This window comes from Pleurodeles waltl, chromosome 3_1 (assembly GCF_031143425.1).
Source record: "Pleurodeles waltl isolate 20211129_DDA chromosome 3_1, aPleWal1.hap1.20221129, whole genome shotgun sequence".
NCBI classification, from domain to species: domain Eukaryota; kingdom Metazoa; phylum Chordata; class Amphibia; order Caudata; family Salamandridae; genus Pleurodeles; species Pleurodeles waltl.
In genome coordinates this window covers 126,902,304-126,919,262 of record NC_090440.1, presented here as the reverse complement: position 1 = coordinate 126,919,262, position 16,959 = coordinate 126,902,304, and the positions used below count along the sequence as shown (strand labels likewise).

Below are 16,959 nucleotides of genomic sequence, written 5' to 3'. Positions count from 1 at the left end.
CTATATACCTTTTGTTACCGCTTGCAGCGGCTCTTTTATCATGTTGTGCGGGTATAAGAGTCTCCATCAACATTTATTGAAATAATAGAAGTAACTCCTCCTTTCCCTCAGTAAACAAAAAAATAAATAAACTGAATACGTAGGGGTCGATTTATTAATTTTCAGCACAGCACAGATACAGATTTTTCTGCGTCGCATTACACAAAAACATAGCACAGAGCTATCACTGGTAGGATTGGCCTGCTTCTCTGCCTTTCCCTGTGCTGGCACTCATAAAGCTTGCCTTGCTCAACGCACAGCTTTGTAGAGGTGAGCGAGCCCTGTATAGCATAGGATCTGTGCTGTATCCTACCAGTTTTAATTCCTAAATGCAGATGGGGCGGCTCTTCCATAAGGGCGAAGGAGCGTTGCCCCCACCAGCAGTGGCAGCTGCAAAACCTTTTAAAGAAAAGGACAATAAACAATGTTTATTGTCCTTTTCTTTGAAATGGGCGGGCCACGGGGGTGGCGTGCACTGAGGCGGACTGAGCACTCCCCCTCACTGTGCATGTATGTTTGGCTCTCCGCAGCCCACCAACTCAGTTGATGGGCTGGAGAGAGACTGCACAGGCACCCAGTCTGCCTGGAAGTGCCCAGCCAGGGCACTCCCAGCCAATCCTGATGCTGCTTTGAGCAGTGTCGGGATAGGCCCCAAGACAGGCTGGGAGCCTGTGCCTCCATGCAGCGATGACGCAGGAGAGAGGAGGTGCGCTTTCTCTTTTATTTTAAAATTTAAATGCATTAATGACCGCCCCCCTGGTGCCTCCCTTCCCTCCCAGAAATCTCCGTGAGCCACGACTGAGTGTAGAGAACATAGAAGGATATTCTTGCTGAAGTTCACAGCAAGAAAATGCTGTGAACTTCAGTACACATGCAATGGGTATCTTATTTTTTGGTTGTGTCTCATTTTGAGTGCCTGCTTCAAGGAAGTGACACGCACACTCTCTTAATACTTTTCACAAGTTCTTCCTTTTTTATCATTTTAAAACGTTCGTAGCTTGTGTGAATGTAGAGTCACAAAAGATTATTTTATTTTTATTTTAAATGGTGTCTTGCTGTTTGCATGCAGTCCATTGACTATCAAAACGTGTTTTACAATTCTTTCTTTTTGTTAGGGCGGACTGAAAGCGGTGGTCTGGACTGATGCATTTCAAATGGTTGTCATGGTTGTGGGGTTTCTAAGCGTTCTAATCCAAGGAACTATTGTCAATAATGGAACAGCCAACATCTGGAATATTAATATGAATGGATCCCGTCTAAACGTATTCGAGTAAGCAACTTAAAATATGACTGCTTTTCCTATATGTTTGAAAACCATAAATTTGAATGTGTAATATCTGAATTTGAAATATCGTAATGTGTTAGAAGACAATGAGTCCTATATTTCATAACAACATTTTCATCACCATTTACACATTTTTCCGAGCTTGGACTTCCCAACAGTTTGTTCACAGCTTTTACTGGTTGCTCTTGCTGATGTTACGTGTATCTTGACTGCTGCAATATTACAGTTTTGGTTATGCATTCAATTTGGAGCTGTCCCAAGTAGATGGTTCTGACACGTATGGCTCAATTAAAACAAAGCAAAACACAGGAATTACATTTTGCGGCTCTTCTTTATGATATGGAGTAAGTTTCTGACTTTTACTGGAATTCGTAGAGATGTATTTTCTAACATGGACTTTTTTATTAATCCTCATGCCAAATATGCTTCTGGAGGCACACATGCTTTTAGGTAGAGTACATTGTATGAGATGAGGTAGAGGGCAGGCACATTTAACACAAGCTGTTCATCGGAAAACAGTTAAGAGGTGATAGTCTGACAGAAAAAAAGGACAAAGGAATGTGGCTGTCTATTCCTTGAGTAGAGACAAGATCACTTGTTTTAAAGCATTGTGAGTAGATGTTTGAGAGGTCAGAGTGATAAAAGAATTGATGAGGAAAAACCTTTTCTGGAACAATGTGAGTGGTTAGAAGAAGTGAGGGCTGAATGGGTCACATTATATACAGCAGGGTTTAATGGAGGGAGCGGGGTGATGAGCTCATGTGGGAGTATGGTAGGAGGGAGACCTGCATGAGATGAGATGAAGAGTAGAAGGGTGGGAAGCAAAAAAAAGAGAGCTGAAGGTATTCTTAATGTGGCCCTTTACACATGAATATAAGGCAAATTTGCTAGCTTATTGTTTTGAGAGTACCTTAATGGCATAAGAGGAGAAAGTGTGGTGCTTATGGGTGCTAAGATCTTGGTAGTACACTGGAAAAAAAACCTCATACAGCAACTGGGCGATTTTCTTCATATTGTAGGTTTTTAATTCTTAGTTTATAAAAAGTCTCAAACAACTTTAATTCCCATCAGCATTCAACCGGTATCAAAACAACTGCATGGGTTTGCCTTGGCTCTTCTTATTTTTTGTTCTAAATTGAAAGTATAAAGGTAATCATATGCCTTGAGTGACACTCTATGAACTTGCATTTCACCAGAAGGGCTGTTCAGGTGAGTAACCTAGACCCAGACTTAAGAAAAGTGGTGCTTTATTAATTGTCCCTCATCGTGTTCCCCTATCGCCACCATGTGTGGGACATATTAATGATACAGTGCACCCATGGAGCACATTAGGATCAATTGTGTCATAATTTCTGACGCTATTGTGGTACTTTGCAGGTGCTAATCCTGCAAAGTATATAGAGGCCCAGTATAAAGAATGGTGTGCTTAATTCAACGTCTGCTCTAAGCAGGCACTAAAAATGATGGGAAAAATGGCACAGTGGAATCTCATAGATTCCACTGCGCTATTGTTCTGGGCCTCCTAACAGGGGAATGCCCCCCTTTGATACATTGGCCCTCATTCTGACCCTGGCGGTCGGCGGAGAGACGGCGGTCGGACCGCGAACAGACCGGCGGTATTAAAAATGGCATTCTGACCGCGGCGGTCCCCGCCGCGACCGACCGCCACTTCTCCACTCCGACCGCCGCGGCGGTCATGACCGCGGGGCTGGAGTTTGCGCACTCCGGCCCGGCGGTCGTCCCAAGACCGCCAAGGGTATTATGACCCTGCCTACCGCCGCGGTTTCTTGCGGGCGGGAACCGCCGTGCGAACCATGGCGGTAAGCACTATCGGTGCCAGGGAATTCCTTCCCTGGCACTGATAGGGGTCTCCCCCACCCCCCACTACCCACCCGAGTCCTCACCCCACACCCTCCACCCCCCTGCCACCCCCCAGAGGTGGTACGAACCCCCTCCCCACCCCCACCCCGACATGCACATACATGCACCCCGACATGCACACACCCCCAACATGCACATATACACACCCCCTACACACACATACACAACGGGGACACATACCCGCACACATACATGCCGACATGCACACCCGCCGAACTAAACACATTGCCCATAGGCACAGCAGCACTCCCCGCCCGCATGCACGCACTCACACACCCCCTCTACACACTCACACGCACACCCCCATGCACGCACACATCACACAACACCCCCCCACCCCCTCCCCTCACGGACGATCAACTTACCTTGTGCGTTGGTCCTCCGGGAGGCGACGGGAGCCATAGGGACGTGACCGCCAACAGAAGACCGCCAACAGAAGACCGCCACACAGAAATGTGGGTCGTAATTCTGTGGGCGGTGTTCTGCTGGCGTGGCGGTGGAGGTTGACCAGTCTCCACTTTCCCGCCGACCGCCAGTGTGGCTGCTGGCGGTATTCCGGCGGAACGCTCCCAGCGGTCGGAATACGCGCAGCGGCATACCGCCGCGGTCGGCGGTCTTTACCGCGGCGGTAACTCGGCGGTCTTGCGAAAAGACCGCCAAGGTCAGAATGAGGGCCATTATGTCTGAGCAGGCTGAATGTGGTGCAAGGGTTTACAAAGTTGCACAATGCATGCATTGCACCACTTTGTAAATATGGTGCAGCGTTTTTGCCAACCTAGTGCCACATTAGTGTAAAAAACAATGACACTAATGTGGTACTAGATGGCACTAGGCCCTACTTAAATCTGGCCCTTCATTTTTCTTGGTTCAAGCCCAGCTACAGGGCCTCTGTATAGATGTCACTCATCTTTGAATTACAGTGGCTTATATATGATAATAATGTAGATAACTTTCAAAAAATGTTCTTGAGATGAATTTGTGGTAAAAGCAGATGCCATAGTGTAGATGTACCTGGAAGAATATTTTGGCCGATATATGTAGGACAATAGAGATGTGAAGGTCTGCAGTAGACTATGAGGACATCTGCCTGTTGTAGGCTCTGCTGTATGAATAAAGAAATTAGAAACTTGTGCTTGGAGAGTTTGGAGTTAAGAAATTCAATCTGCAGCATTCATTAGATTCTATTGTGTGCTAACTGCTGGCAAAATAGCTAAAATATTTAGACAAAGTAAAGCATCTGTAATGATGGCGAAAGTTTCACGCTCACTGTGCTAAATAAATTAATCTATACCTCAAAGATGAGGCATAAGCAAGCCAAAATCAGTGTGGTGAAGTTTCGCATGCCTGGTCTCACCAGATTTTTATAGTGGGCAAAATGCAATGGTCTGGAATGCAGCCCGGGCAACTGTCGGTGAAAAAGATTAATTCAAGTATGCCTATAATCACTTATTATTTGTTTCAGTAGAGGCTCTAAGGGGCATAATTATACATTTTGACGCAAAACTGCACAAACGCAGTTTTGCATCAAAACGTTTAGCGCTGGTTTGCGCCACTTTTTAGCGCCACCCGGGCGTCATATTTATACTGTGATGCAGGATGGAGCTAAAAACTGGTTAGAGTCCAAAATTTCGACGTTAACCTTGTGCTCTGTCGTAAGGCAACATCATGTAAACGCTGCAAATTTGACTGTAACCCGTTTTACGGCACTTAAACATGTCGCAAATGGATATGCACCATTTTAACCCCACATTAGCGTCAACTTCAGACTCTAATGCAGGAAAGTTTGAAACTGTAACTGAGTGCAAGAAACACTGGCATGATTGTAGTGAAAAACTAAGGTGGAAATGGCAAGGAACATAAAGGCAGCACTGCAAACTGGAGGTTGAAATCCAGCACCACAAAAGGACCAGGATAAGATGAAGGAGATGGTTGCAGTGGTCATCCCAGTGGTACTGGTCACTGGAATCGCAGGACAGGACTGCACAGACTGCCAGGAACCACCGAAACGCAGGGTAAGTTGCATGGGGTAAATAAATGCAAAATTAACAAATGCAAGGGGGGGGCAAATAGGACTCATTCATTGCATGTGAAAGCAGTGCAAAGGGACACATTGGCCATGAATCAAGTTGCACCTTTCAAACAGAAGCAACACGTACACACACCTTGGTTGTGCCATGCACCACAACACATACACAACCACGACACATGTTAATCACCAGGGCTACATACCAACATGTATATATGCAGCACATAGGATGGAAAGCATGTCTAATTACTGGTCCTGTGGTTGTGTCATCCCAACATCCCTTGTATATAGTCACACAAACCCTACCAACACAACTAAGACATCAGAGACTAGGAAGTCAGTCAATACCATTCCTGGGGTTATCTCATGGTGGTGTCTCCTGCAGAAACACTTTGCAACTGCCTTGTCCCATTGCCAAAACATATGTGTGCTGCATCTTACAGCACACATTAAAATGGCACCTTAGGTAACTTACTCAGACATGTGCAGGAAGCACCACTACACCACACATAAACATCATATCCTCATAAGGCATCCACCTCTCCATCATGCAGTAAAGATGCCTGTCTGGGTGCAGGGAAAAGTAATCTGTGAAGCTGCTGGGGGAATTGCATGGTGGTCCAGCATCACAGGAAACATGGCACTACCCAGTGTAACTAACCTGGTGCAGTGTGAAGCCACACACATTGATGCTGATCAGAACTGTGCCACTAGAGAACAAATGCACTACAGATTGCAATCTGTAGATCATAACAAATACAGGTTGAGCCCCCAACTACTCTGACACAACCATGTGAGCCATGGGGAATGGGGAAACAGTCACACAGACACAACATATGGTGTCTGTCTGTGAACATCATGGTGTACTATATCACATTGACAGGCAGGGGATGGTGCATGGGCAAGTCTGGTGTTAGTAAGACTTCTAGTGCAGTGTACCCTCTGCGGTTGGCAGTATGAGTATCAGGCTGGGATGGGGGGTGGAAATCTGTCTCCTCATGTCAGCTCTGTGGGGCCGTTACCACTACATTGTTGATGGATTGAAGAGAGGCAGTGCCAACCTTGGGGTGCATTGGGTGTGGCAGCACACACTGCTCTTATCACTGCAAATCAGGCAGTGGAAAGTACAAAGTGCCTGGGCATGGGGCCCCTGCACTGCCCATGCCAGGTGCATGGGCTGTGCAGAGGCACCAAGGGGCACACTACACCACATTGCCGCCAACCTTTGCATGGGGGTTTGAGTGACATGCAAAGGCTGGCAGATAAGCGAGAACATACCTGGAGGGTAGCACTGATTGTAATATAAGTCTGATGTCACAAGACAGGTGGCAATGCCAGCCTGTAAGCTGCTGGCAACCTGCCAGTAGCAGGCCATTTGCGCCTGGACCATTCCCCATGAGAAACATGTGCCACTTCCACCTGCAATGTTGGCGGTGGTCATATTGCCAATGGAAGTCAGGTGGTCATAGGACAGCCAGACTTGCAATGAGGGTCCATGTTTGCACCAGTACAACTACCTGTAAAATCTCCATCAAACTAGCTTGAGGCCCTGATCTAAGTTCAGCATTAGTCAACTGACTATGCCCATGATTTTGTGGCATCAGGCACTGTCATGTAGAAAATGATGTTCACTTCAACAAAAAATACCCATGATGGCCAGCCCTGGGTCCATCCCTGTGCCAGTGTCAAATTAGCTGCACTGCTGCACTGCCACAATGCTTCATCTCTTGCACCATAGTGCAAGGATGGCTGCATTGACGGGGAGATCATAATTGTGTAGGAAGGATCACCTTCCAGCACAACCAGGAACTGAAATTGTAGTCTGTTGGGACCATGGGTGCTGTGCAATGTAGCACACATACAGATAAATCAGCATGAGGAGCAATCAAAGTAAATAATAATATAGCGCCTTGGTAATGCCATCCCTGGGATGGTTTAAAATTTCGGTGCCACCCTGGTGTTTTAAAAAAACACGTAAAACTGGGATGGGGCAAATTGCAATGTGTGTTGGTGTGGCTTGACCACTGCAACAGTGATTGCAAGGCCCCACCATACAAATGGGTGCATGGGAAGGGGCCACAATATCAAGATTGTGTCAAGCCACCAAATGGAAATTCATCACACCTTGTAAATATGATGAAGCCTATTGTGCCACCTAAGCCTTCCTTTATGTGACATTCAGGTGGGTCAAAGGGCTGATAAATTGCACCCAAAAAGTACAAGAACAATGTTTGGGCTGTACGTTGTCACTGAGCCTTCAATAGCAATTCAGTGATGTGACATGTCAATTGCCGCAACACAGAAGGATTGATTTTACACCATCTCATTGTAGAGGATGATGGTTCTCCTGCTGATCTGCCTGTACTGGAGTTATTCGATGACCTAGATGACCAGATGACAACTATCAGCCAAGAGACTCTCCAGGATGTCCTGGTATCCTTCCAGACACCACCTCCAGTTGCAAAGAGGACAATCAATGTAGCAGCCATCCCAGATGACCCACTTAACACCCAAATATTACAACCTGCCAGCACTGACACAGCTCAGGACTCCGAGGACCCAGGGACAAACTTCCAGAATACAGTGGTAGGAGTCCAGTGGGAGCTGGTCAATCAGGTGGGGATGGAGACCGTGGCAGCGAGCCTAGAGGGAATGCGTATGTGCCGCATGACAGCTAATGAACACACAGCTGCCAACTGAGGCACACACTCCCCACTGCATGGAGTCCAGCAGTGTCTGATGGGCATTGCTGCTGCCATGAGGGAGAGGCCAAAACAACTGCCCTCCAAAACTGGCAGCAGCATGATTCAGAACAAGCTGTGCTCCATTCAGCATGAAGTGGCCTCCCTCAGGGCAGACACAGCTGCCTACCACCAGGATGTTGCTGCTATCCTGAAAAACCAGCAGTTCCTTCTTGCTGTGGTGATGTCATATGGTATTCCACAAATGGCAGCTGCCGGGAATTGGGACTCCACATCTTCAACCACTAAAGTGTGTGTGGCCCCTTCTACCACTGCACCACCACCACCAATGGCACAGGAGACACCACGCACATCGGAGAATGATGATGTGGAACAGATCACCTATAGTCAGAAAAGTACCCGGTAGCACCAGCCCATGCCACTTGTGCAGTGTTCTCCTTAGTTATGTGTTAAAGATCATGCCAGTGTTATCACAGTAAGATATATGTACTGTTCACCCACACACTGTTGACCTGACTGCTATGGACTGTCACTGTCTCTCACTTACCAATCGCCAATTATTGTTCCTCTGCACTACTCCGAAGCATGTCCCATGACATGTCCCTCAACCCTGGACTTGTATTGTGTCACAAATGTATGAATTTCACAATTGGGGTCACTGACCTGGACATTGTAAATGTCTCACTACAACACCTCCACTTGTAAGTAAATACCTTCTAACTAATTAGCATGTATCCATCTATTGTGATCCATCGACTCAGTTAAATGATTGCAATGTGTGAATCCATGTCATTGGTCAGAGAATTTCAGTACAGAGGCCACAGTACAGTAAGAGTGCAGGACTGTGGAGGCACAAAGCTACACACAAGGTTCCTAACATGACAATTGTGTATGCTGGTCTCATCACCTACAAGTAATTCACTGAGTATGTCACAAATGAAGGACACATATATGGTCCCCTCACCATATACGGCAGGTATGGCTGAAAAGCAAGTCTAGGGCAATATAGTCAGCTGGAGCACCAGAAGAACTCATTGGTGTGGTACAGAGGTAGCTAACCTCATTAGTGATGGCCACCGGTCAGTTTTGCAGGATAGAGTTCCAATTGTGGCTGTTGTCAGATGTGCCACAGTTCCTAACATTCCCACTACAGGACCCCAACACTGACAGCTGAAGTACCAGACCTACCTGTACAATACAAAGTATAGATAGTCATCATGAGTGGTGGGTACACTGGATGGCAGATCCATGGACTAATAGATGTGAATGCGACAAGCTGTTTACAAAGATAACAGGATATTTATTTTAAAAAGGATCTACTCAAAAAAACCAAAAACCTACCCTATCCTCAATTAACTTATACTAACTATACTTATCATACAACTAAACCATCTAACCTATGCTAAACCTAACTTACACATAAAACACTACAGTCTAAACATTGGCCCCACACCCCGCTTAAGAAACAAGAAACAAGTAGGACAACAAATACTATAACTACACATCTACTAACTAATCCTATGACCTAAAAAAATATATATATATGTTTGTATTTCTTTTTGTATTTTTATTTATTTTTTGTAAAAACAAATATAAACCCCAACATGACCCCTCACCAAACAACCCACCAATAAACACCTAAAAATATAAACCCACCCTCCAACTACACTTATCCTAAATAATGGCTACACTGCACTAATGTACCACTAACTACATAAAACCCAAACTAAAATACGGTTCAACTTTAAAAGGGAGAGGAAGGAACTGGGAGGTGGTCCTTCACAGTCTTAGTTCATTTGTGTGACTTCTTGAGTCTCTTCTTAATGTATTTAAGGACTTTGCTGTCCTCTACCAGTGCCTCCTCCAACCTGTCCAAATGCTGGAGTATCAGTGTCACGTCCCGACGTAAGTCCAGTTCCAATTGTGATAGACCAGCAGCTGGTGGTAGCAAAACTGGTGCGGAGTGGCGACTGGTGCCTGCAGAGGTGGATGGGGTGGGTGAAGCTGGGAGCCTCTGCATTGAAGATGTCCCTGCTCCATCCTTTGTATTGTGTGGGTGAGTGGGTCCCCCAGGTGGGAATGCCTGCCATTCCCCAGATGCTTTCTCCGAACTGAAACGACGTGCCATGGTGGCTGTACGGATGCCCTGAAGGCAACAGCAATCATATCAACTGTAACCGGGAGCGTCTCACATCATCAGCAGATGCATGTCAGATATCCTCACAGCACCAGCTACACACAGAGCATTGCCTTCTCATGTATCTTGTTGGAAAATGGGTTATTGGTAAGGGCAGGTAGGTACCTACACTTAGCAATAGGCCACTAACCTCCATTAAGGTCCAGTTAGGTCTCAGTAAATTAAACCCAGCTCAACCCTTGGTAGCTTGGCAACGAGCGTCAAGGCTTAACTTAGGAGACAGAGGCCCTCATTCTGACCTTGGCGGGCGGCGGAGGCCGCCCGCCAAAGTCCCGCCGTCAGGTTACCGTTCCGCGGTCGAAAGACCGCGGCGGTAATTCTGACTTTCCCGCTGGGCTGGCGGGCGGTCTCCTTCAGACCGCCAGCCAGCCCAGCGGGAAAGAGGCTTCCACGATGAAGCCGGCTCGGAATCGAGCCGGCGGAGTGGAAGCTGTGCGACGGGTGCAGTTGCACCCGTCGCGTATTTCACTGTCTGCGCAGCAGACAGTGAAATACATGTAGGGGCCCTCTTACGGGGGCCCCTGCAATGCCCATGCCAGTGGCATGGGCACTGCAGGGGCCCCCAGGGGCCCCGCGACCCCCCCTACCGCCATCCGGATCTCGGCGGTCCGACCGCCGGGATCTGGATGGCGGTAGGGGGGGTCAGAATCCCCGCGGCGGTGCAGCAAGCTGCGCCGCCGCGGAGGATTCAATGGGGCCGCGGTACACTGGCGGGACCCCGCCAGTGGTGCCGGTCCGACCGCGGCTTTACCGCCGCGGTCGGAATCCCCATTGGAGCACCGCCGGCTTGTCGGCGGTGCTCCCGCGGTCCTCCGCCCTGGCGGTCAAAGACCGCCAGGGTCAGAATGAGGGCCAGAGTGTAAAGCATTCAAATATCACAAAACAGTATTTAAATAAAACACAGGAAACAGTTTAAAAAACCAAAACCAATTTATAAAAATAGATTATATTTTTATCTTTAAAATGACACAAAAACAAATAAAATCAGATAAGTGGAACCGGAGATATGAATTTTTAAAGATGTTTTTTTTTTTTTAGCGCCTAGAAACAAAAAGCCCAATCGGGTCATCTGGATGCACCTCAACCGGGGCAAAGTCAACGTTTCAGGCCGACCGCGATGGAGCCCTGCTCGGCTACAGGCCGCGGGAGGCCTCGGTTAAATGTTTAACTTCACACTTAGGGCCTGATTCTAACTTTGGAGGACGGTGTTAAACCGTCCCAAAAGTGGCGGATATACCACCTACCGTATTACGAGTCCATTATATCCTATGGAACTCGTAATACGGTAGGTGGTATATCCGCCACTTTTGGGACGGTTTAACACCGTCCTCCAAAGTTAGAATCAGGCCCTTAGTCTCTTTTTCAAAGATTTTCTTCAGCGGGACGAACCTGCCAGTCCAATCCGACCTCCTGGAGACCTTCTCGGCGATGCGGTAATCCTCAGTGGAGATTTTTACCTTCGGACTTATTGGTTTTTTTGAGGTGAAAATCCTTCGACCGGGGTAAACCTGGATCTTGATCCGACGTCCCTGGAGCCCTCCTCGGATACGCTGGCTGGGAGGTCCCGGTCAACTTTTTACCTTCGGACTTAGTCTCTTTTTCAGAGATTTTCTTTACCGGGATGAGCCAGCAAATCAGGCCGGGTCGCGGTTGAGACAAGCCGGCTAGAGTTGCCGCGGCGGGTCAGTAACTCTATGGAGCTTTTTTTCAAAAGTTGTCCAAACTTCTCCAAACTTCTGGGGCTTCTCCCAGATGTCCTTTTAAGGTTGTTTTGAGGTCCACAGCTCACCCCAAGGGTCCAGAAGTTCTGAGAGGGTCCTTGGGGGTGCGGACTACAACTCCCAGAATGCACCTGGTGCAAACTCCTTTTTGGCCACTGAACAGTGGTCAGCTGGTCGTTTTCTTCAGGAGTTGGTGCAGGGGACTTTGGTTAGCAATTTTTCCCCTGTAGCAAACAGGGAGTCCCTCCTTGAATCAGTTGAAGCCAGGCAAAGTCCTTCTTGTGGTGAAGCCCAGGTGTGCAGCTGGTGCAGTCCCTCTGAGTGCAGGTTCCAGGTGCAGGCCAGGGGTCCAGCAGGACAGTCCTTCTTCTTCTGTAGTTCTTCCTTGTTGGATGTGGTAGGGAACTGAGGTGTGGGTGCAGGTCTACCAGTTTTATCCTTGCTCCTGGGTGAAAAGCAGGGGGGTCCTGGTTCTCCAATCAGGTGCAGGGTCATTCCCCCTGTGATGACCACTTCCTGGGAAGTGTGGCAAAAATCAATCCCAGGAGGCAACATCCTCCAAAAATCCATCATGGCTGAATCAGATTTTTGGAGGTTACATCTGGCTGAGCCCACCCACTGGTGTGGCTAAAAATCATAAACACACCTCTCTCCTGCCCTCTCCTAATCTAATCAAGGGGGCATCTAGTTGTCTGCGGTTGCAGGATGTGGGGGTGTTGCTGGTTGCTCCAAATGTCCTTCTCTGCCTTTGAAGACTAGTTTGGCAGCCCTCCCCCTTCCTGCCTCACCATCTGCTGACGGGAGATTCCCTCCCACAGGCACATTCCTTTGTGTGAAGCCAGGCCACTTCACACCTCATCAAGGCTGCCTGGCCAATCAGAGCACAGCAGCAAAAACAATGCAGGGCTGAAATTGGCAACTTTTCAGGTAAAGTTTAAAACTCTTTACCTGAACAAGTTATATTAAATCCAACAATTGGAAGTTGTGGGATTTATTATAACAATTAATTTGATACCAAACTCTTGGTATCCATCATTTAAGGGGACTTTAAAAATTAAAAACATGTCTCCCCATTCTAGCCTATGAAGGCCATTTACTACAATGAGGGAAAAACGAATTTGGCTGTTTTTACCTCACCAGGGTTTCTAAAACTATTTTTATAAGGTCCCTGCTTATAGTTACATGGCACCAAGCACTAGGGGCACATAGGGCACACCTTAGGGGTGACTTATATGTAAAAATAAGGTAGTTTAAGACTTTGGAACTACTTTTAATTCCAAAGTCGAATTTGCATATAACTTTAATTTAAAAGCAGCCAGCAAGGCAGGCCTGCCTTTAAAATGACACTGGGCACCTCAGCAGTGCACCTATGGGTGCACTACCTATGCTGTGGGTCCTAAACCTACATGCCCTACCATATACTAGAAACTTATAGGTAGGTTAACTTAGCCAATTATAATTAGCCTAATTTGCATATTGATTTTTCACAGAGCACAGGCCCTGGGACTGGTTGGCAGTACCCAGGGCACCATCAGAGTCAGGAAAACACCAGCAAAAAGTGAAAAATGGGGGCAAAAAGTTAGGGGGCCTCTGATATCAGCCCTGTTTTCTCACACAAGCCCCCCCCCCCCCAAGCCCACACGCCCAGGAGACTCAGCCCAACCCTGGGAGAGTCTTCCTGGCTTGTTAGGCGAGGAAGACAGTGAAGAAAACTGGCTGTCCCTTTGCAGGGCCTACTCTGCCTTACATCCTCCTGCCATAGTCACTCCCTCTGGGTAGTGAAGCCATCCCAAGAGTGAAAGGACCCATCTCAAACTGAAACTTCCCTCTAGGGGGGACTTCCTCCTCTCTCTCTGCCAACTTGGGTAGTGAGGTGCCCACCTCCCCTACTCCTAGCTTTGCTAGGGCAACACCTAGCTTACCCAAAGAGGGCACCCCACACTTGAGCAACCCCACCATGACCAACAGGTTCAGGGTGCCTACTTTGCTTTTGGCCCTGGGGTGCCTGCCAGGCCAAGTGCAGTGCTGCCTGGAAGGCTAGCACCCAGCAGAGGCTACTGACAGCTGTCAGTACCTAGAACCACACCCTAAGCTCTCCACTGACAGGTGGCTGAGCTGCTTTAGGGGCAACTGTGGGGTCCTGGCAGCCCTCTTGCTGCCTAGAGTAGGGGGCTACCACCGCCTGTGGCAGACACCCTCCTTCCACTCTCCCTTCTGTCAGTGCAGGGGCAACACCCTGCATCTGGGCAGCTGCCTGACTACTCAGGACTTCCTTGGGGTCAGGTGAGGCCTCACCAGTGCCATCTCTGGGCTCCCCCCCTACTGGGGCAGAAGGCCTTTGGTACCCTGAAACTCTCTTTAAGAGTGGCCTACCCTTCCTTTTCTTCTTTCCTTTTCTTGGGGACCCCTGTCTCCTAACTGTAGGGACTGACTCCCCAGGACTTTGGGTTGGGGGGGCGCCCTGGGCGTCCACCCCATCTGGGACCAGACTCACCTCTGGGAGGTCATTGCCCAGGATACAATCTAGGGGGAGGTCAGCACTGACTACCACCCTAAACCAGTCAAGGATACTGTTGGACCTGGCTTTTTGACAGGGTCATCCCCAAACCTTTTGCCTCCTTCCTCCTATTTTTTCTGACCTGTTGTTGTTGGCTTTTGACCTCTGGGCATTTTACCACTGCTAACCAGTGCTAAAGTGCATATGCTCTCTGTGTAAATTGTACTATTGATTGGTTTATCCATGACTGGCTATTTAATTTACTTATAAGTCCCTAGTAGAGTGCACTATATGTGCCTAGGGCCTGTAGATTAAATGCTATTAGTGGGCCTGCAGCACTGGTTGTGCAACCCACTTCAGTAGCCCCTTAACCTTCTGTCAGGCCTGCCATTGCAAGGCCTGTGGGTGCAGTTTCACTGTCACCTCGACTTGGCATTTAAAAGTACTTGCCAAGCCTAAACCCCCCCTTTCTCCACATATAAGTCACCTCTAATGTGTGCCCTAGGTAACCCCTAGAGCAGGGTGCTGTGTGGGTGAAAGGCAGGACATGTACCTGTGTAGTTTACATGTCCTGGTAGTGTAAAACTCCTACATTAGTTTTTGCACTACTGTGAGGCCTGCTCCCTTCATAGCCTAACATTGGAGCTGCCCTCATACAGTATTGGAGTGGTAGCTGCTGATCTGAAAGGGGTAGGAAGGTCATATTTAGTATGGCCAGAATTGTAATATCAAATCCTGCTGACTGGTGAAGTTGGATGTAATATTACTATTCTAGAAATGCCACTTTTAGAAAGTGAGCATTTCTTTGCACTTAAATCTTTCTGTGCCTTACAATCCACGTCTGGCTGGGCTTATTTGACAGCTCCTTGTGCATTCACTCAGACACACCCCAAACACAGGGTACTCAGCCTCACTTGCATACATCTGCATTTTGAATGGGTCTTCCTGGCCTGGGAGGGTGGAGGGCCTGCTCTCACACAAAGGACTGCCACACCGCCTACTGGGACCCTGGCAGACAGGATTGAACTGAAAGGGGACCTGGTGCACTTCTTAGCCACTCTTTGAAGTCTTCCCCACTTCAAAGGCACCTTTGGGTATAAAACAGGGCCTCTGCCCTACCTCATCAGACACTTGCTGGAGAAGAAACCTGAACCAGAAACTACATCCTGCCAAGAAGAACTGCCTGACTGCTCAAAGGACTCACCTGTCTGCTTTTCTACAAAGGATTGCTGCCTTGCTGTTGGCCTGCTGCCTTGCTGAACTCTTGTCTGGCTGTAAAAGTGCTCTCCAAGGGCTTGGATAGAGCTTGCCTTCTGTTCCCTGAAGTCTCAGGACCAAAAAGACTTCTATCTTTCACTTGGACGCTTCATGCGTCGAAAGTTTTGACGCACAGCTTGTTCCGTGGCGAGAAAAACACCGCACACCAACGCTGAACGACGCGACACCTTCGGGACGACCGTAACTTCGATGCACGGCCTTGCAAGGACACCACCGCCCGACTTCCAGAGGAGAAATCGACGCGACGCCTGCCGTGAGATCGAAACTTCGATACACAGCCCCACGGAACGACGCGCAGCCGGAAAACAAGCAGGAGAATCCACGCACAGACCCGGGACATCTGGTAATCCCCGTGACCCATAGAAGGAGACGGTCAGCATGCCGGAAAACGACACACGTCTTCCCCGAGTGAAAAATAACGACGCAAGTCCGTGTGTGAAGGGGCGTAACTGACGCACACACCATTTTTCCACGTATCTCCTCTTCTACGGCCCTCTGTGGAGATTTTCCACCAGAAACCAGGTACTTTGTGCTTGAAAGAGACTTTGCTTTTTAAAGACTTAAGACACTTTATATCACTTTTCAGTGATATCTTTACAAATTCATATTGCAACTTTGATCGTTTTGACCTGCAAATACCCAGATAAATATTATATATTTTTCTAAACACTGTGTGGTGTATTTTTTTGGTGTTATATTATGGTATTGTATGATTTATTGCACAAATGCTTTACACATTGCCTTCTAAGCTAAGCCTGACTGCTCGTGCCAAGCTACCAGAGGGTGGGCACAGGCTGATTTTGGATTGTGTGTGACTTACCCTGACTAGAGTGAGGGTTCTTCCTTGGACAGAGGGCAACCTGACTGCCAACCAAAAACCCCATTTCTAACAGATACCCTTCCTCTCTAGGGGCACTATGGCTGCAGGTTGGGAGGTGACCTCCCCTGTGGCTATCCTGACTCTCCTGGCCTCTCCTGGGACATACATGTCTTGGGTCACTAACCGGTCACTCACTATAGTGTGACTGGCACAGGTGTCTCTCAGGCCAGTGGTAGGGATCCCATTCACCTGAATGGGGTAAAAGTGCCTACTCCCACCCTCAGGGATCACCAGCTTTCCATCTGGTCCTGTCTCCCAGCTCAATGCTAGGAGGACTTCATCATCTGAGGAGTCCTCCTCTATTGCTACGCTGGACAGCCCAGTGCTAACCACCTTCTTTGGACAGGCTGCATCTCCTCTGAAATGACCTGCCTGCTGACAGTCAAAGCAAGCCTTACTGTCCAAGAGCTTTTTTAACCCTGGGTCTCCCTGTCTCTGCTTGTCAGACTGGGA

The 16,959-nt window shown here is 48.1% G+C and overlaps 1 protein-coding gene across 2 annotated transcripts in view; it reads left to right on the top strand.

The window, feature by feature from the left end:
* The window catches only part of LOC138283831 (sodium-coupled monocarboxylate transporter 2-like), a 197,056-nt gene that overhangs the window by 79,736 nt on the left and 100,361 nt on the right, over positions 1-16,959 (top strand). For both annotated transcript variants that reach the window (XM_069221959.1, XM_069221958.1), the window contains exon 5: positions 1,155-1,309. In XM_069221959.1, the coding sequence (XP_069078060.1) occupies positions 1,155-1,309 (155 nt within the window). The remainder of the gene's footprint in view (positions 1-1,154; positions 1,310-16,959) is intronic.